The 27,783-nt window shown below is 44.0% G+C and overlaps 1 protein-coding gene across 1 annotated transcript in view; it reads left to right on the forward strand.

Annotated features, from left to right (window-relative positions):
- LOC144498778 (N-acetyl-beta-glucosaminyl-glycoprotein 4-beta-N-acetylgalactosaminyltransferase 1-like) overlaps nt 1-27,783 on the forward strand; it is a 736,002-nt gene that overhangs the window by 555,619 nt on the left and 152,600 nt on the right. Inside the window, exon 9 of the mRNA XM_078220446.1 lies at nt 17,572-17,638. Coding sequence (XP_078076572.1) covers nt 17,572-17,638 — 67 coding nt within the window. The remainder of the gene's footprint in view (nt 1-17,571; nt 17,639-27,783) is intronic.

Consider the following 27,783-nt stretch of genomic DNA (forward strand, 5'->3'; position numbering starts at 1 on the left):
ACCGTGCAGGTGGGAACTTTGGATAAACAACTCGACAGATAACTGAGGACTGGATACAGATGTAGCTGCAATCTACGTGTAAGCAGAGACGCAGATGCTAAGATGTTTCCTTCTCTCAGTATTTTTCACCAGTTTTAAAAGACCATTGCACCCTTGTGCATTCCCAAAGCTACCCACAGTTGAAATATTGGGAGATAAATTAGTTAATATCCAGCAAATACATTGCTTTGTACTGTATATTGTAGAATATATTCTACTGCTAAAGGAGACTGTTTCAGGCTAGAATGTCCAATTTCAGGCATGACGAGGTCAACTGAAGGGTGGCGGTTCTCTCTAGATGGACAGGTAGCTGCAAATCCTTATCAGAAACACCATCGTGAAATGACTGATTTTTCTCTCTGTTATTGAAATGCAATGTCTGAATTTTGGTGCCTGAAGAATGGCAAATGCAAAACTTTTATATGGAGATTTTGCAAAGTAGACAATTAATGACCATTTAAGTGCCTATCCCGCCACTGCTGATGCTAACAGTTCTCTCCAGTTGTCCAAACAGTCGCCACCCAGTTCTACTGGTGGAGTTCTTATTTCGTCTTCATTATGCAAGCTTAGCTGCGTAATCTTTTTGACAACTGGAAAGAACTGTCAGCTTGGCTTAATATGTTGTTCTTTCTGTGATCTCTTTTGTCAGTGTTTATTTGCACAAGATTAAGTGGTGTGAGGTATTTGAAGTCTCTGTAATTGATACTTTAGTAATCAGCCTGAATTACACTTTTATATGGTTGTAAGCACAGCGGTGTTTTTCCAAAGCAAGTTTTATGAATTGGTGTTACTAAGCAGCTCCACACATGCTGCTATTACTATAGGCCCATTGGTCCTTACATTGTGTAAACTGAGTGAATGAGCATGGAAGATGCATAAGTTGGCATGGGAGCTATAAGGAGTCATTGGGGTGGGTGGTGGGCATGAGTTGGCACTGAGTTGGAATCAAGAAGGCATGGAAGGGACATAGGTAAGCCTTTTGAACCTCCCTTTCGAAGGTTCCTGATTTCAGGCTACAGTTCAAGACTCCTCTGAGGGGCCATAAACTGCAAACCCTAGAGAAGCTGGCTCCACTCCACCAAAATTGAGGTGGGAGCTAGGAGATGCCTACCTCCACAACAGAGCCAGGCAGGTTGGGAGTGCAAGGGGATTTATTAACCATATAGTGCCTGCGAAGGTTGGGATATTGGGAATCCCAGGGTCCTGCCCACCCTTTTTAAATGGCTCTGGAGTCATTTGAACTCCACACAAGTTAAAACCCTTTAATTCACTCAAAACCCATTCGCTTACATGATGTTAAAGTCAGGCCCATTGAATTGATATTCTTCAGTGATATTGTGAAGTTTTGCTCCCTTTTACAAGTCTCAGGACTATTATATAGTAATCTAGATGAATGTGTGGTGTCTTTAATAAGTTTGGCAAAAGATGAAATTACAAAATACTGTAGTAGATGGCTAATTAGCACGGTGTTATGGATCAGGTTAGAAACTCCCAAGTACTTTATGAAGACCACCCAAACTATAAGTTTTGCAACCTGAATTTGGCTAGGATGAGCATGATATGTTTCACTTCACAGGTTCAACAATCCACTGGAGAGTTTTTATCAAAGTTTATTTAAGAGTATAGTTAACATGTACAGAAAGAAAATTAGCAATACCTTTTATCAATTACAAACAAAAAAACAGAAAGAAAACAACCACAATAATGTATTAAACCTTAATTGAATATGAAAGCTGTTCCAACAAACCAAAACCTTTCACAGGCTCAACACAACATAGATTCAAATCTCACTTGACTGGAATTGACTCTTTTCAAAGCCTGCACTTTCCTTCCGGAAGGCAAAACATTGCCTTGATAACCAGCAGAATTTCCAAATAGAACTGGGAGACAGAGACTTCAGTTTCCTTCTTGCTTGAGGCCCCTGCTAAAACTAACAACTAAACTGCAGCCTCAGAACTCTCAAAACTGAAATGAAAGAAACTGTCGAAAAATACATAACCCTTTCTCCTAACAATGCAGGATCTTAAAACTAATCCAAGAGTAAACACAAACAACTCCATTTAAGCCACTTAAGAAGCAATAAAAAGGACAATTCCAGTCAAATCGGCAACAATGACATCACTGAAGCTGTGAGCTAAGAAACCACTGAAACTGAGAACTGTAGAAATCATGATTTAAAGAAAAACTTTCTTAAAGGGACAGGAACATCACATGCAACATTCACAATTTATTCCAAAATGTACGCTCAGAGTTTGCTGTTTTTAGATATAAAATGGTCCAAACTGTATTATTTAAAGCGATGAAAAATATTGGTGAAAATGAGCTGAAATATAACCCAGGAAAAATAGCATGCAGCCAGTTTTTCTTTCTCTCAAAGGTGAAGATATTTAAATTTTAGCCATCATTCTTCTCATTCCTTTTGGGGTGTTCTGCTCTACCTCTCTGCTGGATTTGTGGTTTCTCCCCACTATGGTCATGGCAAATTCAAATACAGTTTGTGCTTTCTGATTAGAACTCAAGTCAAAGTGCACATTTGAAAAGATGTTTGTTTCGCAGCTATACAGAGTGTTTGCTGTTGAATTCTTGATGCCACCAGAGACTGTACAATTCATTGAGATATCAGCTCCAGATAAGCTGTTGTACACTGAGAAAGTTTTTTTTAATACTTTTCCAATTCAATCAAATTAAGTCCAATTCAGAGTCTCAACAAGTTGAGACATTTCCGATCCAAGCTGACAAGACTCCTGTCTTGGGCCTGATCTACATGAGCCAAGCTGATTGGAGTGGGTGCAGACTCACCTCCTCCAAGGCTTGATCTAATTTGGATCTTAGCCAAAAGGCCAAGATGCCGCTTTTAAAAATTGCTTCAAATGAAGCTTAAATGTTACCTAATGACCTCAACCAAGCGCAGCATCCTATCCATACTACACTTGATCTTAGCCAAAAGGCCGAGTGTTGTACACTGAGAAAGTTGTTATATTTAAATAATATAGCAGAATGCAAAGAGTTAAATCGAATGAAACCTGGTACACAACACATCCGATTGAAATCCCTCTTGATAGGAAGTCTGGCACTGTAATGTTTGCAAAAATTCTTTCTCTTCATAATGGAAGCCTTTGTAAGGTTCAGAATTTCTGAACAGTTGTTTGGAATGTATGAATGGTCTTTCAAAGGGAGACTTCATTTAAATGGGAGTTACTTCTGCGATGTTGAATGTGTGGCGCTATGTTTGTGTTGCTGTTGGACTTGGTCTCTGTTGCTCTTTGAATGTGTTTATGGCTATAAAGAGTAGAATCTGAAGGCAGAGTGCAAACAAGGTAAATAGCATGTACGAGAAGGAAGGTGGCGCCAATAGGTACAAACTCGTGGTGTCCCATCATTGTGGGTAAGTGCGAAGCAGAGGGCAGACAGTTCCCTATCAGGTGGTCGGCACTGGGACATGAGGTAAATTGGAACTCCCTCTGTTTTCCAGCAATATCAGTGAAGGCTGAGAAGTGGGTCATCACTCCACAAACTGGTGTATATGAATGAACTAGCATTTATTAAGTGCCTCTCATGACCTTATGAATATCTCTAAGAGCTTCACAACCAAGTCCTTTTGATGTGAAAGCACGAAAGAACTGAACAACGGGGTTGGTTGAAGCATTCCTTTCGGTCTGCAAGCATGACCCTGAACTTCAGTTGTCTGTCATTTTAATTCTCCACCTTACTCTGTATCCTCAGCCTGTTGTACTCTTCCAGTGAAGCTCATTATAAGCTTGAGGATGAACACCTCATCTTTCCATTTGGCACTTCATGCAGCCTTCCAATAAATAAACTTAACTTTAAAAAAACACACACAGAGGGTAATGGGAATCAGGAACATTTGAGTTCAGCAATTTCAAACTGTAACATCCGCTCCATTTTTTTGCTTCCTATTCTTTGCTTGTTCTGGCCTCAATCTTGTTTTCTCTTGTTCTTTGCTATTGGACTGCAGCTGTTCATTGTTCTGCCATTTACACCTTCTCTGGATACATCTTTTATTTGTTTCTTCAATTGTCCCATTTCTACTCCCTTGGGTTCTGCTCCACCAACTCTTCTGTCATTACATGTCTCCCACTATCTGTCCTGTCATCTACCTTCCCTCTTGTTTGTGTCCACCCTCCCCCATTTGACAGACTTAAAACCCATTACATTGCTAATTTTCCCCAGTTCTGATGAAAGGTTGTTGATCTGAAACACAGGTGCTGCCAGACCTGCTGAGGATTTCCCAGCATTACCTGTTTTTCTTTAAACCCTACAGTGCAGAAGGAGGCCGTTTGGCCCATCGAGCCTGCACCAACAACAATCCCACCTAGGCCCTATTCCTGTAATCCCACATATTTGCCCTGCTATTCCCTCTAACCTACATACCCTTGGACACTAAGGGGCAATTTAGCATGGTCAATGCACCTAACCTGCACATCTTTGGACTGTGGGAGGAAATCGGAGCACCCGGAGGAAATCCACGCAGACATGGGGAGAATGTGCAAACTCCACACAGACAGTGAGTGATCCAAGCTGGGAATCGAACCCAGGTCCCTGGAGCTGTGAGGCGGCAGTGCTAACCACTGTGTCACCATGCCAATTATTTTTATTTCAGATTTTCAATATCTGCTGTATTTTGCTTTTATACACTGATCAGTTTAGTCTGAGAATATGTGACACTGTCAACATTACTTCTCAGTTCAAAATTACCCATTAAGTTTACATTCCACTGCATCTATGATTACCCTAACGCCTATTATTGGAAAGATGTTGGAATTAATTACTAAGGAAGTAATAGCAGCACATTTGGAAAATCGTAATCTAATCAAGCAGAATTGACATGGCTTCATGCAAGGGAGATCTTGTATGACTAATTTATTAGAGTTTTTTAAGGAAGTCTCTACCAGAGTGGATAGAGGGGAACCAGTAGATGTGTTCTATTTGGATTTCCAGAAGGCATTTAACAAGGTACCTCACAAAATGGCTAAGTCACAAGATAGTGTTGGAGGTAGTATATTGGCATCGATAGACAATTGGCTAATGGGCAGGAAACAGCGAGTGGGGATAAGAAGTTCTTTCCCAGGTTGGCAATTTGTAACCAGTGGGATCCCACAGGGACCTATGCTGAGACCGCAACTTTTTACAATATATATTAGTGACTTGGAAAAAAGAAGCAAATGTACTGTAGCCAAATTTGCAGGCGAATGGAATATTATGTGGGAAAACGTGAAGTTGTTCATTTTGGAAGGGAGAACAAAAGAACAGAGTATTATTTAAATTGAGCAAAACTGCACAAAGCTGCAACGCAATGGGACTTGGGGCTATCTGTGCACAAAATACAGAAATCTGGCACATAGATGCAACAATAATCAGGAAGGCTAATAGAATGTTGACCTTATTTCAATGGGATTGATGTATAAGAGTAGAGAGTCTTGCTGCTACTGCACAAGGTAGTGGTGAGACCACATCTGGAGTACTGAGAACAGTTTTCATCCCCATATGTAAGGATACTTCATTGGGGGCAGTTCTGAGAAGATTCACCTTGGATGATTTGATTTATTATTGTCACATATATTGGGATACAGTGAAAAGTATTGTTTCTTGCATGCTATACAGACAAAGCATACAGTACATAGAGAAGGAAAGGAGAGGGTGCAGAATATAGTGTTAGTCATAGCTAGGGTGCAGAGAAAGATCAACTTAATATGAGGTTGTTCCATTCAAAAGTCCGATGGCAGTAGGGAAAAAGCTGTTCTTGAATCGGTTAGTATGTGACCTCAGACTTTTGTATCTTTTTCCTGATGGAAGAAGGTGGAAGAGACATTATGCCCATGGTGCGTGGGACCCTTGATTATGCTGGCTACTTTTCCAAGGCAGTGGGAAGTGTAGACAGTATCAATTGATGGGAGGCTGGTTTGTGTGATAGAGTGGGCTTCATTCACGCCCCTTTGTAGTTCTTTGCAGTCTTGGACAGAGTAGGAGCCATACCAAGCTGTGATACAACCAGAAATAATGCTTTCTATGGTGCATCTGTAAAAGTTGGTGAGAGTCGTAGCGGACATGCCAAATTTCCTTAGTCTTCTGAGAAAGTAGAGGCGTTGATGGGCTTTCCTAACTATAGTGTCGGCATGGAGGGACCAGGACAGGTTGTTGGTGATCTGGACACCTAGAAATCTGAAGCTCGCAACCATTTCCAGTTCATCCCCGTTGATGTAGACAGGGGCATGCCCTCCGCTACGCTTCTTGAAGCCAATGACTACCTCCTTCATTTTGCTGACAATGAGGGAGAGATTATTGTCGTCGCACCAGTTAATCAGATTCTCTACCTCTTTCCTGTACTCCGTCTCATCACTGTTTGAGATCCGACCCACTACGATGGTGTCATCAGCAAACTTGAAAATTGAATTGGAGGGGAATTTGGTCACACAGTCATAAATGTGTAAGGAGTATAATAAGGGGCCCTGAGGACACAGCCTTGTGGGGCACCGGTGTTGAGGATGATTGTGGAAGAGGTGTTGTTGCCTGTCCTTACTGATTGTGGTCTGTGGGTTAGGAAGTCTAGGATCCAGTTGCAGAGGGAAGAGGCAGGCCCCAGGCTACAGAGTTAGAGATGCGTTTTGTAGGAATAATGGTGTTGAAGGCTGAGCTGTAGTCCATAAATAAGAGTCTGACATCAGCGTCTTTGTTATCCAGTGTTCCAGGGTTGAGTGTAGGGCCAGGGAGATGGCATCTGCTGTGGACCTGTTGTGGCAATAGACAAACTATAGTGGATCCAGCAATCTGGGAGGCAGACATTGATTTGTGCCATGACTAACCTTTTGAAGCACTTCATAATGATGGATGCAGAGCCACCGGATGATAGTCATTAAGGCACCCTGCCTGACTTTTCTTTGGTGCAGGGATGATGGTCGTCTTCTTGAAGCAGCTGGGGACCTCAGATTAGTGTAAGGGGAGGTTAAAGATATCTGCAACTAACCCTGCCAGCTGGGTGCACAGGACCTGAGTGCCCTCTAGTATGGAGGGTCTGGCTTATGAGGAGAGGTGGAACAGGTTGGACTTTGCTCACTGAATTTAGAAGAATAAGAGGTGATCTCATTGAATCATATAGGATTCTTAAGGGTTTGACAGGGTGAATGCTGAGAGGATATTTCCCCTCATGGGAGAGTCTAAGACCAGAGGGCATAGTCTCAGAATAAAGGGACAGCAATTTAAACTGAGGTGAGGAGGAATTTCTTCCTGTGAGGGTTGAGAGTCTTTGGAACTCTTCACCACAGAGGGGCAGAATCCTTGTGTATATTTAAGGCTGGGATAGATAGATTTCTGATCAGTAAGGGAATCGAGGTTTACAGGAAAGCGGCAGGAAAGTGGAAGTGAAGAATGTCGGATCAGCCATGATCCTATTGAATGGTGGAGCAGGCTCGAGGGGCCGAACATCCTATTCCTATTCCTGTTCCTATTTCTTATGGTCTAAGTTCACCCAGTGTTCTGACCACATTCCTCCCTCAACTGACATGATCAATTTATCCCATTGCTATTAGTGGGATATTGATTGCTGCAGTTGTCTGCATAACACTAGTAACGACACTTCAAGAGTAATTCTTCAAGTTTGAAGCACTTTGAAACGTTTTAGTATGATGAAATGTCATAAATCTAATCATTATTTATTTATATTCCAATTGTGATTCTTTTAGTGTATTTGCAAAGTAAACCCTTTAAATTGTAATGATTCTTGCAGATTTTCTACTTCAACAAAATAACCAGCCAGTTTAGTCATTTTGTCAGCATGATGTACACGAGACCTGATCTGATTTTTAAACCAGCTGATATTTCACTCTTAAGAGTGAATGTTTTAATTAGATGAAATTAATGAACTAATGTGTTGGAGGTTTTGATTGCTCGTTTGATCTCTGATCTTGGACAGAGTTAGCAATCTCACCCATTTCCAATTGGCTCCTGTGCCCTAGCCAGGGTCCCCACACAGTCAGAATCATACACGATGCTGAGGTCATAATGATGTCAGATCACATGACAGAAGAGAGAGAGATCTGGAAGGAGAAACTCCAACCTAATACAGAGGTCCAAATGTGTAAATGCTTGCTGTAAGTCAAGAGTAATATCATAGAATCCCTATTGTGCAGAAGGAGGCCATTCGGCCCATCGAATCAGCACCGACCACAATCCCACCCAGGTTCTATTCCCATAACCCCTGCTAATCCTCCTGACAATAGGGTCAATTTAGCATGGCCAATCAACCTAACCTGCACATCTTTGGATTGTGGGGGGGAAACCAGAGAACCCGGAGGAAACCGACGTAGACACAGGGAGAACATGCAAACTCCACACAGACAGTGACTCGAGGCCGGATTTGAACCCAGGTCCCTGGCGCTGTGAGGCAGCAGTGCTAAGTGCCACTGTTTAAGGAACTGCAAACTCAAGCAGCATACATTGGGAGAATCCCTAAAACACCTCTCTGAACCCCAACCACACAAGCAAACACAGTGGACAAAAAAGACTCACCAAGATCATGGGGACAATGACAGATCCAGAGACTGGACAGCAGTGATCGCAGGCCCAAAGCAGCAGCGCAGAAGCAGGAACAATTCCAGGGCTTAGCAAAAACATGGAACCTGCACTATCATTTGCAGGACCTTTTCACAGTGCAGAAGGCTCACAACAGATCAAGAACTAGAACAATTAGAGAAAAATGTTCACAAGGTACAAAAACATCAAAAAGACCCGGTTAGTACACTACTTCATACAGTTGGATGCTGCCTCACAGCGCCAGCGACCCAGATTCAATTCCAGTCTTGGGCGACTGTCTGTGTGGAGTTTGCATGTTCTCCCCAAGTCTGTGTGGGTTCCTCTGGGTGCTCCGGTTTCCTTCCACAGTCCATTGGTGTGCAGATTAGGTGGATTGGCCATTCTAAATTCTCCCTTAGTGTCCAAATATATATTGGTTAGGTGAATTAGCTATGATAAATACAGAGTTACAGGGATAGGGTGGGGGTGGGCATGGGTAAGATGCTCATCGGAGAATCAGTGCAGACTCAATGGACAACTGGACTTCTTCTGCACTCTTGGTATTCTATGATCACTGACAATGTGGTAGCAAGGCAAGAGGGTTGATGAGGCTTCAACTTAATCCTGCAAGCTTTCAACTTTATTTCTGCATCCATTGGAATTTAATTATTGAGGGTAAAATTTAATAGAAGGAAGAAAGACCAGGTGAAAGCACGGATTTGTTCATCAACAAGCTCTGTAGGCTGGTAGGGAATTGCAATTATGGAATGTAAAAGAGTGAGCTAATTTGCAACAGAATCGTAATCGGTCCTAGACAAAACATCAGATCTTATACAGACAAGAGATTTAACACAAGTAAAAGCAATGCAGATTGTGGGGCAAACAGAATCAGCATTTGTTGATAGGGAAGGAGAGGTCCCATGGAGACGATTGAGTGAGATCATTAAGTTTGTAGGCCATAAGAGGGAACATGCCCCAAAGCTAAAGCCAGGGAAAAGCACACCAACCACCATTTTGAAATGTCTTTGGTGTTGCAGGAACAAACTGCACAAGCAAGAAATATGTCCAGCAAGGTGGGGCAGAGTGTTAATTCCAATAACGGTATATTGTGAAGGAATAAGTTTGGAGCTTGCCTTTTACCCTTATCAAGTCTCTTCTCAGACAAGCTCAGCATAATGACAGCCTCCTACTATATCCTCACACTCAATTGTTCCAGCTGCATCCATTTATACTCTTTGGGAGGTTGGAGGTTGAGCCAATGATCAACCCCTGTCTTTAACAACACAATTAGCTTGACAATGGAATTGCCAAAGCATAAAATTGCTGATAATGACACAGAGTACATAACTGTGGAAAAATAGGCCACTTCAAAACCGTCAGTTCCTCGAAACCACCGACACCTATGGAAAGAAGGGGAAAATTTAATACATAGCCACATACAAGAAGTAGAAGAACCAGAGGTAAAGCAATTAACCTTCCTGGGGGAGGTAAATGATACTGAAAACAAATATTGGAGTATTAAATTACAAGTAGATGGGCAACCCAGAGGGTGGGATTTTCCAGCTCTTCCTGCTGACAGGATCTTCTGGTCCTGCCGACAGCCAATGGCGAACCACTTCCACCATGAAAACTCCCATCACGGGGTGCCAAAAAATCCAACTAAAGAGTTTATTTTTTATCAGACAAAGCTAAATGGCTCAAACAGATTATATTGCAACCTATTGTCATCTATTAAATTATAAAGTTCTTGTGAGACAACTTTAAGAGTCAACGGCCAATGCATAGCAAAGCTGGAACATAAAGACCAAGAAATACTCAAATGTCTCCATGTTATTCAGAATGAAGAGTGCTCTATACGAAGCAGAAAGGCATGTCTAAAATGGAAATGAATCTATAAAGTGCATGAAGTTGCAGATGAGAACTACAGCAGTACATTTTGGAATGAACTTCCAATGTTGTTTACAGTCCCAGAGAAGTTAAAGATTGAGTATTAAATCACCCTACAAACTGACGCTAAACCAATTTGCCTCTTCACACCGAGGAAAGTCCCTCACTCACTCTTGGACAAAGTCTAGGGTGTAATTGAAAAGATGCAACAGCAAGGGATTACTTCAGCAGTAACCATAGCAACAAAATGCTGTTCAGGAATGGTTATGGTCCCAAAGCCAATGGCTCGATAAGAATCTGTGTGGATTTAACTCAACAAGATGATGGTGTAGTGGTATTGCCACTGGACGAGTAATCCAATGACTCAGTATAATGACACCACAGCAGGTGGTGAAATTTGAATTGAATAACAATCTGGAATTAAAAGTCTAATGATAACCATGAAACCATTGTCGATTGTTGTAAAAACCCATCTGGTTCACTAATGTCCCTTCAGGAAAGGAAATCTGCTGTCCTTACCTGGTCCTCTTTGTGACTCTGCACCCACAGCTATGTGGTTGACTCTGAAAATGTCCTCTGAAATGGCCTAGCAAACCACTCAGTTCAAAAGTAATTAGGGATGTGCAATAAATGCTAGCCTAAATGAATGAATAAAAATTAAACAAATCAGTGGAAAGTGAAATTCACCCAATGACCTAGTGGATGAGAGCTTTGCCAAATTAGCCCAGATTACTTTATTTACCAAATTGGCTGTGAGCAGTGGATTTGGCAGTTCTTCTGCACAAGTAATCCAGACTGCTGATCACATTTATAATGACATTCCTGCCTCTGGCAGAAAATGAGACCCACCATGGCTGACGGGAGTGGAAGATTCCGTTGGCATTTTATGCCAGTGGGAAACCGAATGTCTGAATTCCCTCCACATTGTCCCCACCCACCACCATCACCAACCCACCATTAAACCCGCCACAGGGGAACTGGAAATTCTGGCCATTGTCTGGCCCACCTTTCCAGACAATATTTTCAGATTTGGAGACATTCTTCATCTGGTTATGGGCTTGCCCTATTTTCTCCACTTTTTTTTTGCAGTAGTTGGTAAGTGCTGAGTAATGGAGGATGTATATGCTTAAACCTCTTCGCTGAAGTGTAAATCCTCTTGTTTGGTTCTTTCTAATGGTATTCATGTGTGCCGTTGTTTGATGCTTCCCTTGCATATATTATGTGATGGAATCACATCTCATCAATCTTAATCTGAAAGCCTAGATTCAGGACCGCATCTTCACAATTTCTTTCATTTTCAGAAGGATGACTCGTGGCTTATGGTCTGTTTTGATTTTGAAATGCAATCCCATAATACAAAACTTTTTTGCACGTTACCGCCAATGCTTCTTTTCCTATTGTGGCGTTTCATTAATCTGTTTGTGTTTGTGACCTGGAGTCACGGTAGACTGGTCTATGCTTGCAGTATCTTTGCATTTTAAATAAAACTGCTCCTAGACCTTTTTAATGATGCATCTGCTGCTACTATGCTCGGTAATTTGATGTTGTAATGTGCTAACGTATTGTGATTCCAGTGGCTTGACATATGTGACTGAAAAACTTGATCATAGGTTTGGCAAACTCACATTTTTCACTCGATGTTAGGCCTGCATCCTGTAAGACTCTGAGGACTGCTCTGACTCTGCGGTCATGCTCTTCTCTCATGGAGCCATGTACCCTTCTAGAATGTGAGATAATTTTCTCTGGAAAATTTCTGGAGCAGATACTGTTCCAGAGGCAGGAGTGAAACCGATTTGCATCCTGTTAATGTGATGCAGATGAAGGCCCAACTGAAATTGTCTGCCCCCCTGCTCACTCGTCCACACCACCCCAATGGGAAATCACGCCAATCTAGAACACGTCTGGAACAACGAGGTGTGTGAAAGTCGGCACTTTTAAAAAAATACTTTTCCAATTCAATCAAATCAAATCCAATTCAGAGTCTCAACAAGTTGAGACATTTCAGATCCAGGCTGACAAGACAGGGCGAGCGACCAAACCACCCTGTCCTGGGCCTGATCTACATGAGCCAAGCTGATTAGAGAAGGGGGAGGTTCCTCCTCCAAGACTTGAGCTCATTTGCATCTTAGCCAAAAGGCCGAGATGCCGCTTTTAAAAATTGCTTCATATGAAACATATGAAGCCTCAGCGTAACCTCATGACCTCGACCAAGTGCGGCCGACCATGGGCTGCCGTGCATACACTTGATCTTAGCCAAAAGGTGTGAAAGTCGGCACTTACCTCAAGAAAACCCGGTGCAGCTCACAAAGGTGAGGAGAAGATGGAGGCCTCCAGAGACTGGACCCTGAAACACCACATGCAGCACTGGGTGGGTGGAGATTCTATCATGTGGACCTTCTCTGCACAGCAACATCCAGGAGATGGCTGTTCTTGGTGCAGCAACCTCTTCCAGGGATTGGGTCTTCAACCAGCAACCTCTTCCAGGGATTGAGTCTTCAACCAGCAACCTCCTCCAGGGATTGGGTCTTCAACCAGCAACCTCTTCCAGGGATTGAGTCTTCAAACAGCAACCTCTTCCAGGGATTGAATCTTCAATCAGCAACCTCTTCCTGGAATCAGATCATCAAGCTGCAGGTGGAAGGCTACAGGAGGTATTCCGGGACAATGAGGGTCTGCGCCAGGGGCGGGGAAAGACAGGGAGTAGGGGAATAAAGAGGTGGGATCAGTGTGCAGGCCTAGAGAGGGAAAGAGAGAGAATCAACAGGAGTGTTGGAACCTGTAAGCTGGTATGGACGGAAGGGTTGCAGGTGGGGGGGTGGCTTGTGCAGGTGTGAAGGGACATGGGGGCTTGTGAAAAGGCATAGAGAGGCATGAGGAGGGCTACTGATGTGAAAAGGGTTCAAAAGGAGGGGTCAGTGGTGGATTCCTGGAGATTGGGGGGGGGCATTCTAAGAGTACAGAAAGTAGGATGGGATGATGATGGTTAAAGGGAGCAGTGGGAGTCAGTAATGTGGGAGAGTGAAAGTGTATCGGGTAAAGGGGCACTAAGGGCTATTGGACAAGATGCATGTGGGCATATCTATCATTACGGAGTGGAATTTCCTGAAGAAAGGGGACTTCTACATTTAGCTGGATGGGATGGAAGGTAATGGGGAAAGTTGCAGGGAGAGAGTGGGAAGTTCGAGGTGATTCCTGGAGGGCAGAGGTCAATGGTTATACTACTACTCAAATTTTACTACCACAAAGGCTGGTTGCAGCTGTGCAGGGCCTTGTGGTGGTGACCTTGAGATGCTGCATGGGAGTTGGGTGGAGATGCAGGTCAGCTCAACTGGACAACTGAAGGAGCACCCAAGCATGTAGTGATTACCACGCTCGGGTTTTGGGACAGAGGAGAATGAGAAGTGCCAAGTCTCAGTGTGTGGGAGACTTCTTGCACATGGCTCTCAAGGCCCTGGCAAAGAACTTTGCCTCCTTGCACATAGCTATTTCCAAGGAACATGAGGTGTCCCACAGAAGATGATGGGGTGCAAGTGAACTATATTTTCAAAAGTGTGATAAGTCCTACGACCATAATTCGCCTCTGCAACCATTTGTGAACTTATCTTTTCTTCCCTCGCGTTACTTCCAGGTGCTCTCCCAACATCCACACCAAGATGTAGGCAGCCTGCTGACACATTGGCTCTGCTTTCTTAGGTCACATTGTGACCATACCCCTGAGACCTGGAAGGCCCCAGCTTACTTCAACTGTCCGGCTGTGGGGAACTGTTCCCTCAACAGTTTACAGAGGACGAGGCTGAAGGGCTCACAGGCAAAGGGGGATTTGGAAGGGCCTGACACTCTCAGGGAATTCTGGATGGAGGCCCCAGGGTAGTCCAACTGCTGCCCCTCCTCCCTTAGATTCCCGAAGTCCCCTGCCTGACACCTGGAGGGGAAGGAGCAGCTGGAGGAAGATGGAGGTTCCCCCTTATCCCTCTCTCATAGCCACTGCATAGCTACAGCAATAGACTGAGTGCATCTCCGGCAGAACCTGCTGGGTTATGTTCTCCATGGCGCCTGCCACCCTTCCCATGGAGACCTCTATGTGCGTAAAGGTTGGCATCACTTCATTAGAAATCATAGAATCATAGAAACCCTACAGTGCAGAAGGAGGCCATTCGGCCCATCGAGTCTGCACCGACCACAATCCCCACCCAGGCCCTACCCCCACATATTTACCCGCTAATCCCTCTAACCTACACATCTCAGGACTCTAAGGGGCAATTTTTAACCTGGCCAATCAACCTAACCCGCACATCTTTGGACTGTGGGAGGAAACCGGAGCACCCGGAGGAAACCCACGCAGACACGAGGAGAATGTGCAAACTCCACACAGACAGTGACCCGAGCCAGGAATTGAACCCGGGACCCTGGAGCTGTGAAGCAGCAGTGCTAACCACTGTACTACCGTGCCGCCCATTAGCTAGCAGGTGGATGGACTTCTCTGTCTTGCATGCCTATCTGTTGAGGGCCTCCAACATCTGTGCCTGATTTTCCCTCATCTCTTGATGCTTTTCCAGCATCTCTTGGAAGGTCGGTTCCAGAGACCCGTCATCAGACTCATTCTTTGCAGATGCCTCTTCCCCAGCACACCTCCAAGTGCTGGTGAGCTTGCTTCTCCTGCAGTGAACACATGTCTGAGCAATGACCATCAGAATGTGAGACCTTTCTAAACAAGAACCAACACCTACTGTTCTGTGAGTCTCTGAGCTGGTGGAGGGAGCGGGTGTCTGCTGTGACGCCTCCACAGGTGCAGATTCTTCCTCCTCAGCCCTCTCTGGGAGGAGAGATCGAGTGACTCCGTGAGCTGCCTCTAACTTAGAATTACCCTTGACTCTGAGGTTTCCATGACATGCATGGATCCTCACTGGATGGTAGCCGCAAGCCAATCTCTATCTTTGATGGATCTATGCTATTCCACCCATGCCAAGTGGACTGTCAACTCCTCAAAGTTCTTGAAATTGTGGCTAGCCCCTCTCATCATCTCCTTCTCTTAACTTCTCTTGTGCAAAGACAGAAAATGGAGTTGAGAACTAATATGTGTCTTTCTCATGGTTCCATACTTGGAAATAACTCACTGGATTGATTGTCAGAAGGTTCTGGGGATGGCACCCTCCAGAGTGGTGAGCCTCCACAGAAATAAGGAAAAGCCTCAGGGAGCCAGGAAAACCACATACCCTCAACACCTGAGCCCCTTTTCCCTACTTCCCCCCAAATCCCTACCCCCGCCTCCCAGGCAACACATGCGCTCTTTGTGTGGAAGGGTGAGGGACCCACAGTGGCCTTGCCACCTGCAGACTACATGGACTGCAGTGGGGCCTTGAGGCATCATCTTCTCATGGTACCACTGAGGCCCATGTCCCCTCTACCATTCAGTGAGGTGAGTGTGAGCAGTTGAGGGTTCACTTACCCTGGCGGCGCGGGTGAGGTAATTCGTCCTTTTTCAGCTATGCAGCGCAGTCCCTTGCTGGAGGCCCTGGGCACTGACTGCCATGGAGACTTCCTCCTGTGCAGGGTTCGTCTCCCTGGCAGCCTACTCTTCCAACCCGCTGGAAAGAGGACATCCCACCTGGCCTTCACTTGGTCGCGGAGGATGCCTGGGGAGGCGTTGCTGAACTTGGGCACTAGAGCGCCTGATCATCTCCACAATCAGCGTAGTGGATATGTTGCTTTCCAGGCGTCTTTTAAATATGAGGCCTGGATATGACGGCAGGGAGTGTACCATCCAGCCCACCTCACCACAAAACATGTCAGAAAACCTCCAACTGCAGAATTAATGATGGCAGTATGATGGGATACAGCATGAATTCCCGATGGCCTCTGTGGCAGGAAACACTCCCCTCCCCCACTCTGCCTTGGGACTTGGGCTCTGAAGGGAAAATTCCACACGATATGCGCACCAATCCGATACTACAACAATACTTTGAACATCACAAGCACCTCACTGTCATTGAAGACTTCCTCGCCTTCAATGAGACAATATCAGACTGAGAGCACTTTGGCTTAATAATCTTCAAAGTCTTCACCAAGGTCATCTAGGAATAACAAAATGTGTAAATGCACAACAATCACTCTGGTGGCCTGGTATTACTCACTCTTCAGAAGAAATGATTTCTAACTGTCTTACTTGTGCTATAAACAGCCAGAGAACCCCAATAGAAATTTGGGCACACTACTCCGATCCTGAAGAAGAAGAAGAAGAAAGACTTGCTACAAGCTCTGTGGCCACCCAGGAGAAAAACACACACACCTACAGAAGGAAGAACGTTGAATATTGTCGACCTCAAAGGAGATCCGAACAAGATTAGGGAAATTGGTCCGACTGTGAAGTTTGAGACTTTGGGGAAGATGTAGAAGGATGTTAATATAATAGGACTAAAGTCCTGGGCATGGGGAGAGATTTGGTGTAGAGGGTTAACATTAGAAACATACATGATGCTGATGTATAGTGCTGTCAGATCACATGACTGAAGTTAGAAAGATCAGGAAGGAGGAGAAGCTCCAACCTCATTCAGAGATCCAAATGTGTAAATACTTTCTGTAAGTAAAGAGTCATGGTTTTAAGAAACTACAGACTCCCCATGCTTTAGAAGAATAGACAATCCCCAAAATCGCCATTGGGATGCCAACCACACAACAAAATACTGATGGTTATCCTCTGAACCCCTATTAGAAAGTGCGAGTAGCTGAATGTAGGATCAGGACAGTGTTGGGATGACCTGGGATTCTCCACAGGTTAACATTGCAGCTAGCCTATGGTCGTACCTGAAAAATGGCCACTGGGATGAGATACCCAGAGGGCTTCAGCAACTTATCTAACTCCAGAATGAGTTTGGGTGAAAGAGGTAAAAGGGGAAACATTGCGTGAGAAGAAAGTACATGCCAATTATACTGCAGAGTACTAAATCAATATTGAAGAAAGATAAAATAATTTTTAATAAAAGGTTTCTTGACTTCTTCTGCGGAGAGACTTAATCTGCTATTATTAGTTGTGTTAACATCTGGAATCTAACTTCATGATTGACACAATGGAGAATATCTCTCAACAGCCACCTGTTCACTGATTGTTTGTTTCTCTTCTAGTGGCGGCCATTTCTCCCTGGAGTGAAATTTGAAATAATCGATTCTCCACACATCTCTCTATACACAGGTAAGTATATCCAATTCCTTTTTCCCAATTCCATTTCTTTTACATGGATTCTTGGTACTTAAGACCTGGGTAGATTTTGATGACCACTAACATTACCAGTTGCTAACAATGGTCCCATTCAAAGGCCCTCCAGATCCTTCCCAGGGTATTTATTGGAACACTACTCTTATATTTTCCTTTGTGGTATATAGCAAATGCGATGAAAGAATAAAAAGGGTGAAAGGTAACAATATGAATGGTGTAAATTTCACAGAAAATGATGGCAATGCACAACAGGTCCATCTAGATCAGAAAGAAAAATAATATTGCGTGTGGTGCCTATCCAAACTGTCTCAATGTTGCACATTTTCAGCATTTACTGGTTTCAGTGAAAGTACATAAAACCAAAATGTTATTTTCACTGAAACATTGACTTCAGGGACAGTTAGGACCTCTGGTACTGGGCTTCTAGCTCTGGAGGTAAATTGGAATGATTATGGGTACCTAAAAATAAAAGTAGCTGTAAATATTTTCCTCTCCCGAGGAATGCATTGGATGAGGTGAAGAGTGAGCTCTTACTTCTTCCATTGTAAGAAACCAAATAGCTTTGCTACTCAAGATAACAGCAATCACTCTTCTGGGATTGGTAGGGGGGCGGGAGTGGTTGGTCATATTTAACAGCTTTTTATAGGCTGGCTATTAAATATTAATACAGTGTACTTGTCTCCGCTTTGCACTATGCTGTGTATTTCTTACTCTTCCCCCTCTCTGCTTACTCTGTGCATCTGTCACTGTCACTACTTCTGCCTACTCTGTGTTTTCAGTTACCACTCACCTCTGCCCACTGTCATCTGTTCAGTGAATCTATTGCTCACAAGCTCTATGCTGCTAACACCCCTTCTTCTCCACCTTGTTTGTCATCCACCTCCGACGCTGATCTCTATTCTGTTTTTAAAGTAGATTTTGTCCCCCATGTTTACTGGGGCAGAATTTCAGAGCAGGGTGGACTGGGATTATGGTTGAGAAAGTGTAGGTTTCCCTGAATGCGTGGAGTTTTAACTGCAGGATGAGTGTGATTGTTTTCCCCCAGGTTCCCCACCCAAAAGCCAACAAGCTCGGCAGTCTGTTGGGTGAGGAAGTCTTTGCAAAATGGTGTAGGCAAGGAGCGGAGATGATGGGAGGAAATATTGCAGTGGAATCAGGGCTGGCCATGGGGGTGTGTCAGGAAAGCTGACAAGTCATGGAGGTATGTTAACGAGGAGGCTATGGTGATTGTCAGTGGGAGATCCAGGCAGTTAGTGATAAGGGATTCATGAGAGTTCTGGGTATTGGTCACTAATGAGGGATCAGATCATAAAGATAAGATGGTGGGCTTATAGGATCAGCTTGTTGAGTCTGGAAGAAACTCTCCTGCTCCTCTTGAACCATAAATAGTGCAATAAAGGCAGTTACGCTATTGATTCAACCCTTATCTCCTTCTGTTACCCACTGGGTTTCCTGAGGCCCAGAAAATCTGTCCAATGCATGTTCACCATAGAAACCCTGTTAAAATGAAGACATGCAAATTCTTTGAAAGAATTCAATGATCAACCTGCCCCTGGGAGTTGGATGGTTACCAGGCTCTTGTCCTTTCTCCATTACAAATAGAAGTGGATGTCTTTGAGGCAAATTTGTATCTTATCTGAAAGTTTTAACAATTTTACTTCTCACCTGACCCAAATCCACCTGTTTTGAGGGGTTAAATTTAACCACATTGACTTTGAGAAAAAGTATTTGTCAAACCTTTCTTTTTGTATGTGTGTCTCTGAGATATATCCTAAGCATTTTTTAAAATGAAATTACTATTGCTTTCAACCATGGTGGTTGCTATGAATTAATCAAGTACTGCCACGACTAATGTGATGCATCTTATTTGTCCTCTGCACAGTTTTGAGTGATTAAGAGGTTGTGCGTGCTGTCAGTACAGGGAGTGGAGCAATTCACCATCTTCCACTGCATATCTTTTAAGTTTAATTAGTATTCAACAGTTTACGGAATTGTTGTTTAGTAGCTTCCTTCCCACCACCACCCCTCCTGAATAGAAATACATTACAAATAGACACAACAGTAATAATTGCAGTCATAAAAAGATTAGCACGTTTGGCCAATTTCCAACTTAAAATCCTCTCCCCAGATGCACCAGTCAGGCAATAAATCACGTGATTTGTGACATAGGAGTTAATGCTCTGAAAACAATTATTATCCCATGTACATTTAAAAAATCAGCCTGATAGTTTCCCTGGTTATTGCTTTTGGAGGATTATGCATTTTTTTTGTGTCTCTTGTTGTTTAAGTCCCAGTCTAACTTAATGATTGATTTTCTGAACACTTTGAACTCATTGGGAATTTGAAACGCCTATAATGGTTGCAATACCCCTACATCATGATCAGACATTTCAGTCTATATGAACATTCAGGCTCAAGGTAATGCAGAGGAGAACAGCAAATAGAATTAAGACATTGGGTAGAAGGAAGAAATTGAAACAGATGTCTCACAGGCAGGTTTTCAGGGTGGTTGGAAGTGGATACAGGTATGGTTCTGGAGCCACTTCTGTTCATTACGCACATCAATGATTTGGATGTAGGCCTAGAGGGGGTGGTGGCAATATGTACAGATGATACCAAAATATGCAGTAGTTAATTATTTCGAAGACCTAAAGAAACTGTGAAGGGATTACTGATGAGATGGAGGAATGTGTTTTTAAAAAATGGCAGATACAATTCAGTAAGTGTGAAGTGATGCATTTTGGTAAAAATAATGCAGCAATTATTGTCTGGATTGAAGTAGGATGGGTAATATGGAAGATCATTTGTGGGTGCAGGCTTGCTGGATATTAAAGGCAGCATGTCAGGTTGTAAAAAAAACTAAACATCTAGGTTTCATCTCAAGGCAAAGAGTATTAAAGGCTCAAGGTAATGATAAGATTATATAACATTCTGATAAGGCTTCAGTTAGAGTACTGTCTGCAATATTAGGTTTTTAGGAAGGGTGCAATGCGGATGGTTGCCTGGTATGAGAAAATACAAACAAGATGTAAAGAATTTGTGTTCACTGGAACATTACTAATTATAGTGCAACATGTTCAAAATGTTTTAAATTAGGAAAATTGTAGGACAAGATAGTTGGAAGCAGACTTTCCTGTAAAGTAATCTAGAATGAAGGATAAGAGACACAAATTAAATGTAAGATTTACAACAGAAGACAAGAGAAAATCCTGCACACACAGTTGTGAGGCTGTGGAATTCACTTCACGGGTTAGTGATAAGAGAGAAGGGCAGGGAATTGGGGAATGGGCTGACCTCCGAAGATGGGCGTGCAGATCACAGGTTACATAATTAACCCACACCTGTCACATTGTTCTCCCTGCTCTTTCCTCCCTCTATCTTTCCATCATTCTCTCCGCCTCTTTCATCTGTAACATTCCCTTATATAATCTAGATTTATTTGTCAGGTCAGAGGGACAAATCCTCTAATCTGCCCAATGCCTGAAAATTATTTCATTTTTCTCCATGCCATCTATCCTGCGATCTCTCTGTCTCTCTCGCTCTCTCGGTCTCTCTCTCAGTCTCTATCGGTCTCTCTCTCTCTCCCCCTTTCTCTCATGTATCTCTAAATTAGAGGAACACCTGGGGTAGAATTTTAAGGATGGAAAGCAATCGCTACTTGCCATCTCGAGAGTTAGTGCCGAATATGCAACTGTCAACTCTCCAACTCCCACTACCGTTAAACACTGACTTGAGTGTTGATTGGCAGTGGGTGGGGCACCCTCTGCCCTTGGAAGGAAGTCCCACCCATGAGAGCTATCGGCAATCTGACAACTCTCCAACTCAGCCAGGCACAGCTGTGAAGTGGTCAGAAGTGATATTGCAATGTTCTGCCTGGAACTAAGTCCCTGGGCTATTGGAAAGGTAAGCCCTGGGGGTGGGAGGTTAGGGGATGTCCTGTGAGGTGGGGAAGGGGGGATACTATCATGGCGTCCAGGGTATAGGCTGGGGAAGGGGGTCTCGGAGCTCCCGGAAGGGAGGCACCCCCAACTCTGAGGGGATCTTCAGAATGTGGTGCCACCCGCCTTCTCACCCAAGATTGGGAAAAGATTTGCCAGTTTCCCACTCTACTCACACCTGCTCCCATCAGCCGAAAAATTGACACAGGGAAATCGTCACTTGAGGACCTTAACAGGTGAAAGTTTGGGATTCCCACCTAAGGCCCTGCCTTCCCAAGCATGAAATCCAATTCATTCAATTTTACACCTCCCACCCCCTTCCCTGCCACCTCAGAACCCACCCACCTTGGGGAGAGTGTAATATTCTGCCCTGGAAAATAATTTGATGTCATCAATCTGCTGGATTAGAACATAGGCTTTCAAAGTGAGAGGATCGTTTATTTGCCAGCCAACTACAGTCCCAAATGTCATTTTAATAATTGTTAATATCAAAGATAAATTTCAAAACTTTGTGTACTTGTAGTCAGATCATAAAAAATGAGTTTATTTTGTCACGAAGTGGAATGTTAATTAAGCACAATAGTTTGAATTCATTAGAAATAAAGGTCCCAAAGATTCTGTATTCCTCTTGCATTCAAAAATCTTCCCTTTGTATTCTGCATTATTCTTAAAGCATTTTAGGCAGTTAGTGAGCTGGAACCTAAGGATTACAGAATTGATTTCCCAAAGAGAATCTCACCTTATCAGATCTGTACACTGGAGGAAGACAAACAACAGAAGGAGCAGCCTGGTTATTCTCCAGACAACCTCAGCATTATTTATCCAGCATAACCCACACATCAAGGTACTTTCCAAAGTATTTCCCAGGAGCCTTTGTCTGGGGTTTGCCATTCCCTAAAGCTGTAGTTCCTTTGCCACAACAGGCTCAGCATCTTGCATATGCTGTGACATGCAGGGAGCTGTCATGACACTCTCTTACTTTGCTAGTCCCACTTCTGTTCAACATCAAAGCCAAGGGTCAAGGTGTGCAATGGTAGATTCACTACTTCCGCTTCATAGGCTCAGCGGTTCAGCAGCAGAGTGCCACAGTGAGGTACACATGAAGATGGAGGATATAATGATTCGGATCCTATGTTCTCAGGCGTGGTGAACATTGAGAAATACGCCACTATTGAGAGCCACAGCAGCACAGCAACTTCTGGGCAGCCTGCTTATGCTCATACCCAGAGGTTGTGGTGTGCCAGAATCCTGCTGGGAATTGTTAGTGAGAAAACCTGGGCTGATGGCCTTGCGGTTACTTCAATATTTAAGTCTGCTCATAGTGGCCTTATAGCCTAAACTGAAGCCTTGAACCAACAGGAATGTTAAAACACTCTTGTGAAGTCAGCAGCCTTCACCCCACACCCCTGGCTCTCCTACCTTCCCCCACTATGCTCATCATTCCCCACCCCCAAACCCTCCCTCTCAGCACATCCTTAGTCCTGCCTGATGCGGGGAGGAGCTTGGGGTGAGGATTTGGGGCAGGAGCTTTGTGTGAGGGTGTGGGTGGGAGCTGAGCTCGGGGTAAGGGGTGGCAGGGCGATGATGGTGATGAGGTGGGGGAAATGGGGGTGAAAGGGTTGGGTATGCGCTGGGGGTGATGGTTGGGGGGGACCTAGAGGGTGACAGGGTTGTGGAGATTGGGATGACGGGTAGCAGGGGGCTGGGGATGGGGAGAGCTGGGGGGTGATGGGTGGGGGGAGATGGGGGTAACAGGACCAGGGAGCTGGAAGTGATGAGATCGAGACGCTCGGGATGGGTGGGAGCTGGGGGAGATGGGATACAGGGTCAAGGGCATGGGGGTGACGGGTAGGGGGAGGGGAGATATGGATGATGGGGAGGTGGGGGTGAGGGAGCTGTGGGTGACTGGGTGGGGGGGAGCTGGGGAGACCGGTGGGGGAAAGCTGGAGTGATGAGGCCGGGGAGCTGGGGGTGACGGGGTGATGACCTGAGGGTGATGAGTGGGGGATAGCTCGGAGTGACTGGGTCAGGGGAGATGGAGGTGACAGTGTGGGGAGAGAGGGAGGTGATGAGTGGGGGGGGAGATGGGGGTGACAGGTCAGATGCAATGAGGGTGATGGGTGGGTGTGAAGATAGGGATGACATTCCTAAGTAGGGGAGGCCGTGGTGTAGTGGTATTGTTGCTGGACTGGGAATCATAGAATCCTACAGTGCAGAAAGAGGCCGTTCGGCCCATCGAGTCTGCAACAACCACAATCTGGAGACCCAGGGTAATGCTCTGGGGACTCAGGTTTGAATCCCGTCATGGCAGATGCAGAATGTTGAATTCCATAAAAATCTAGAATTAAAAGCCCAATAATGACCATGAAACTATTATTGATGGTCTTAAAAACCCATCTTGTTCATTAATGTCCTTTAAGGAAGGAAATCTGCCACCCTTATTTAGTCAGGTCTACATGTGACTCCTAATCCACAGCAATGTGGTTGACTATTTGTTAAAAAGAATACCCACTGAAATGGTCAAACCACTCAGTTCAATAAATGCTGGTGACACCCACAACCCTTGAACAAATAGAAAAAAACAGTTATCACAGCTAACCATTGCATCTTAATCTCAAGCCATGCCATCAGCACATTACTGGACCCCCATTGTCATGCAAAAAGGAAACAAAGACTAAAGAGTCCTAATATCACATATTCCACAAATTAATTACCACTTTTTACAAAATATGTAGTTTGGTTCTCTAACCATGCCTGACCATTGTGACCATGCAAGTTTCTCTATGCCCTATTCTTAAACTTCCACAAGCCTACCAAAGGCCTTGTAATGTTGAAGGCTATTGCAAGGTATTAAGAGAATTCTTTAGATGGGTCCTTCTCTCATGGCTCCCAAATTCTGGGATTGGATATGTCATGGGCCCCTGAGCCACATGATCCTGTGTGTGCTGGCCTATGCTACTTCCATGAGGGTTTACAGCCTATGAGCCACGCACTGCTTCTGCACTGGTACTGGGAACAGCATTCCTGGCTACCAGAGACCGACGGATGAACTGACTTCACAGAACCAGAAGGAGCCTTCAATACCTGGAAGCAAGTTAACCAAATTTTCTTTGCTTCCACTGAAATGCTGCCTTATATATTTTATCATTGCTCCAAACTTTCTTAACTTTATTTTATCACTGTGCCGCCCTGAACTAGCTTAACTCCAAAGCTTCAAGTCATAGAAACCCTACAGTGCAGAAGAAGGCCATTCGACCCGCTGAGTCTGCACCGACCACAATCCCACCCAGGCCCTATTCCCGTAACCCCACCTATTTACCCTGCTAATCCCCAGACACAAGGGGCAATTTATCATGGCCGATCAACCTAATCTGCATATCTTTGGACTCCTCACCTCCATGCTTCTTGTACACAATTGCGCACTGCATTGATATCAAAATTTAGTCACAATCTTGCCCAGGATATGAAATTGTTGGCACGCCCGACTTTCACCATTATTATCTTCCTTCTACAAATGGCTGATTTTAAAAAAAATCCAACTTGGTGTCAGCTAACTACTCATTTGGAATTCATTTCATCTTTTAATCTGGTCCGTTCAGCCATCATGTCACCACCCACCCACCATGCACCCCCCCTCCCGCCTTCTACTGACTGTAGTTTTGCATCTAGATTTGACAATTTAAAAATATAGTTTCTTTCACTTGAGGTTTTACTGAGCAAATTATCTCTGGTCAAACGGATTGCAGTGGTGGGCAGTGTTTACTCATTTCAGAGTAAAGATCGTCGATCTAAAAGGGCTTTGAGAGTGAAAAACATTTCAAAAAGCACTGCTGCTGAAGAAAAACCCACTGGTATTTCAGAAGAAGTCTGAACTTTCAGTCCATTCAAGAAGTGGGGCCATCACTGTTCCTTAATGCATCAGTGCTCCAGCTAATTGTTAATGTGGAGCCTTAAGGTCCTGAATATGTAAAAGATAAATGACTCTGTAGGGTTTGAGAGAAATGTAAATTTGTAAACCCTTAGCTCTATCTCTTTACGAACCCTCTTTGAATGAATTTAACTGCTGCCTCAAGGGCACCTGTTCAGAAGTGTGAACCTGAACGAAATTAATAAAGGAAACCAAATATTTTCACAGATCACCTCTCTGCCAGGAGAAAATACATTTTTTGCACAGTTTAATAATGTACAGGTGAATTTGATTTGAATGCCAGTGGGCAGTTTCAGAATGAAAAACCAAACGCGAGCCTCACAAATGACTGATGTGTGTTGTGTGTGTGGTGGAGGGGAATTAAACCCAAGGGTGAAACCATTGCTCTTGTTGAATTATTCACCAGCACTTTATTCAATTACTGTCAGATTTCCTTGCCTGGACTTTGCTTCTCTGTTCAGAGAGTTAGCTGGCTCTCTTCAGCTGATATGGCATTTCTTTCTGCAAGGGATTAGGGCTGTTTTATACTCTTTTCCGAAAGAAGTATTTCCTGTTGAGAAAGGCATGGATGTCAGGGAACTTGGGGAAATAAATCGTGATATCTTGAGGAGTGTACATATTACAGAGAAGGAGGTGCTGGAAGTCTTAAAGTGCATCAAGGTAGATACATCCTTGGGACCTGATGAAGTGTATCCCAGGACGTTGTGGGAGGCTAGAGGGGAAATTGCGGTTTCTCTAGCAGAGATTTTGAATCATCGACAGCCACAGGTGAGGTGCCTGAAGATTGGAGGGTGGCAAATGTTGTCCATTTGCTTAAGAAGGGCTGCGGGGAAAAGCCTGGTAACTACAGGCCAGTGAGCCTAACGTCTGAAGTGGGTAAATTGTTGGTACATATTTTGAGAGACAGGAACTACAGGCATTTAGAGAGGCAAGAACTGATAAGATACAGTCAGCATGGCTTTGTGAGTGGAAAATCATGTCTCACAAATTTGATTGAGTTTTTTAAAGGGGGAACCAAAAAGGTAGATGAGGGCAGGACACTCGACACTGTCTGCATGGACTTTAGCAAGCCCTTTGACAAGGTACTACATGGTAGGTTGTTGCACAAGGTTAAATCTCATGGGATCCAGGGTGAGGTAACCAATTTGATACAAAATTAGCTTGATGACAGAAGCCAGAGGGTGGTTGTAGAGGGTTGTTTTTCAAACTGGAGGCCTGTGACCAGTGGTGTGCCTCAGGGATTGGTGCTTTGTCATTTATATGAATGATTTGGATGAGAATTTAGGAGGCGTCGTCAGTAAGTTTGCAGATCACACCAAGGTTGGTGGCATAGTGTTCAGTGAAGAAGGTTATCTAGGATTGCAACGGCATCTTGATCAATTGGACCAGTGGGCTGACAAATGGCAGATGGAGTTTAATTTAGATAAGTGTGAGATGGTGCATTTTGATAGATCGAACTTGGGCAGGACTTACTCAGTTAATGGGAGGGCATTGGGGAGAGTTATAGAACAAAGAGATCTAGGAGTACAGGTTCATAGCTCCTTGAAAGTGGAGTCGCAGGTGGACAGGGTGGTGAAGAAGGCATTTGGCATGCTTGGTTTCATTGGCCAGAACATTGAATATCGGAGTTGGGACATCTTGTTTAAGTTGTACAAGACATTGGTATGGCTACATTTGGAATACTGTGTACAGTTCTGGTTACCCTATTATAGAAAGGATATTATTAAACTAGAAAGAGTGCAAAACAGATTTACTAAGATGCTGTTGGGATTTGTTGGTTTGAGTTATAAGGAGAGGCTGGATAGACTGGGACTTTTTTCCCTGGAGCGTAGGAGGCTTAGGGATGATTTTATAAAGGTCTATAAAATAATGAGGGCCATAGATAAGGTAGATAGGTTTAAGGTGAGAGGGGAGAAGATATAAAAGGGTCCAGAGGGGCATTTTTTTCACACACAGTGTGGTGAGTGTCTGGAACGAGCTGCCAGAGGCAGTAGTAGAGGTGGGTACAATTTTGTTTTTTAAAAAGATAGTTACATGGGTAAGATGGGTATAGAAGGATATGGGCCAAATCTGAGCAATTGAGACTAACTTAGTGGTTGAAAACAGGGTGGCATGGACAGGTTGGGCCGAAGGGCCTGTTTTCATGCTGTAAATCTTTATGACTCTGTATGTTTTTGGTTCTTTGGAGTAATTCCAATTTGTGTAAAGCTGTCCCAGTGATGCCATATTCTGCAATCATGAAATTATAGAAATTT

Source organism: Mustelus asterias, chromosome 9 (genome assembly GCF_964213995.1).
Source record: "Mustelus asterias chromosome 9, sMusAst1.hap1.1, whole genome shotgun sequence".
In the NCBI taxonomy this organism is placed as follows: Eukaryota; Metazoa; Chordata; class Chondrichthyes; order Carcharhiniformes; family Triakidae; genus Mustelus; species Mustelus asterias.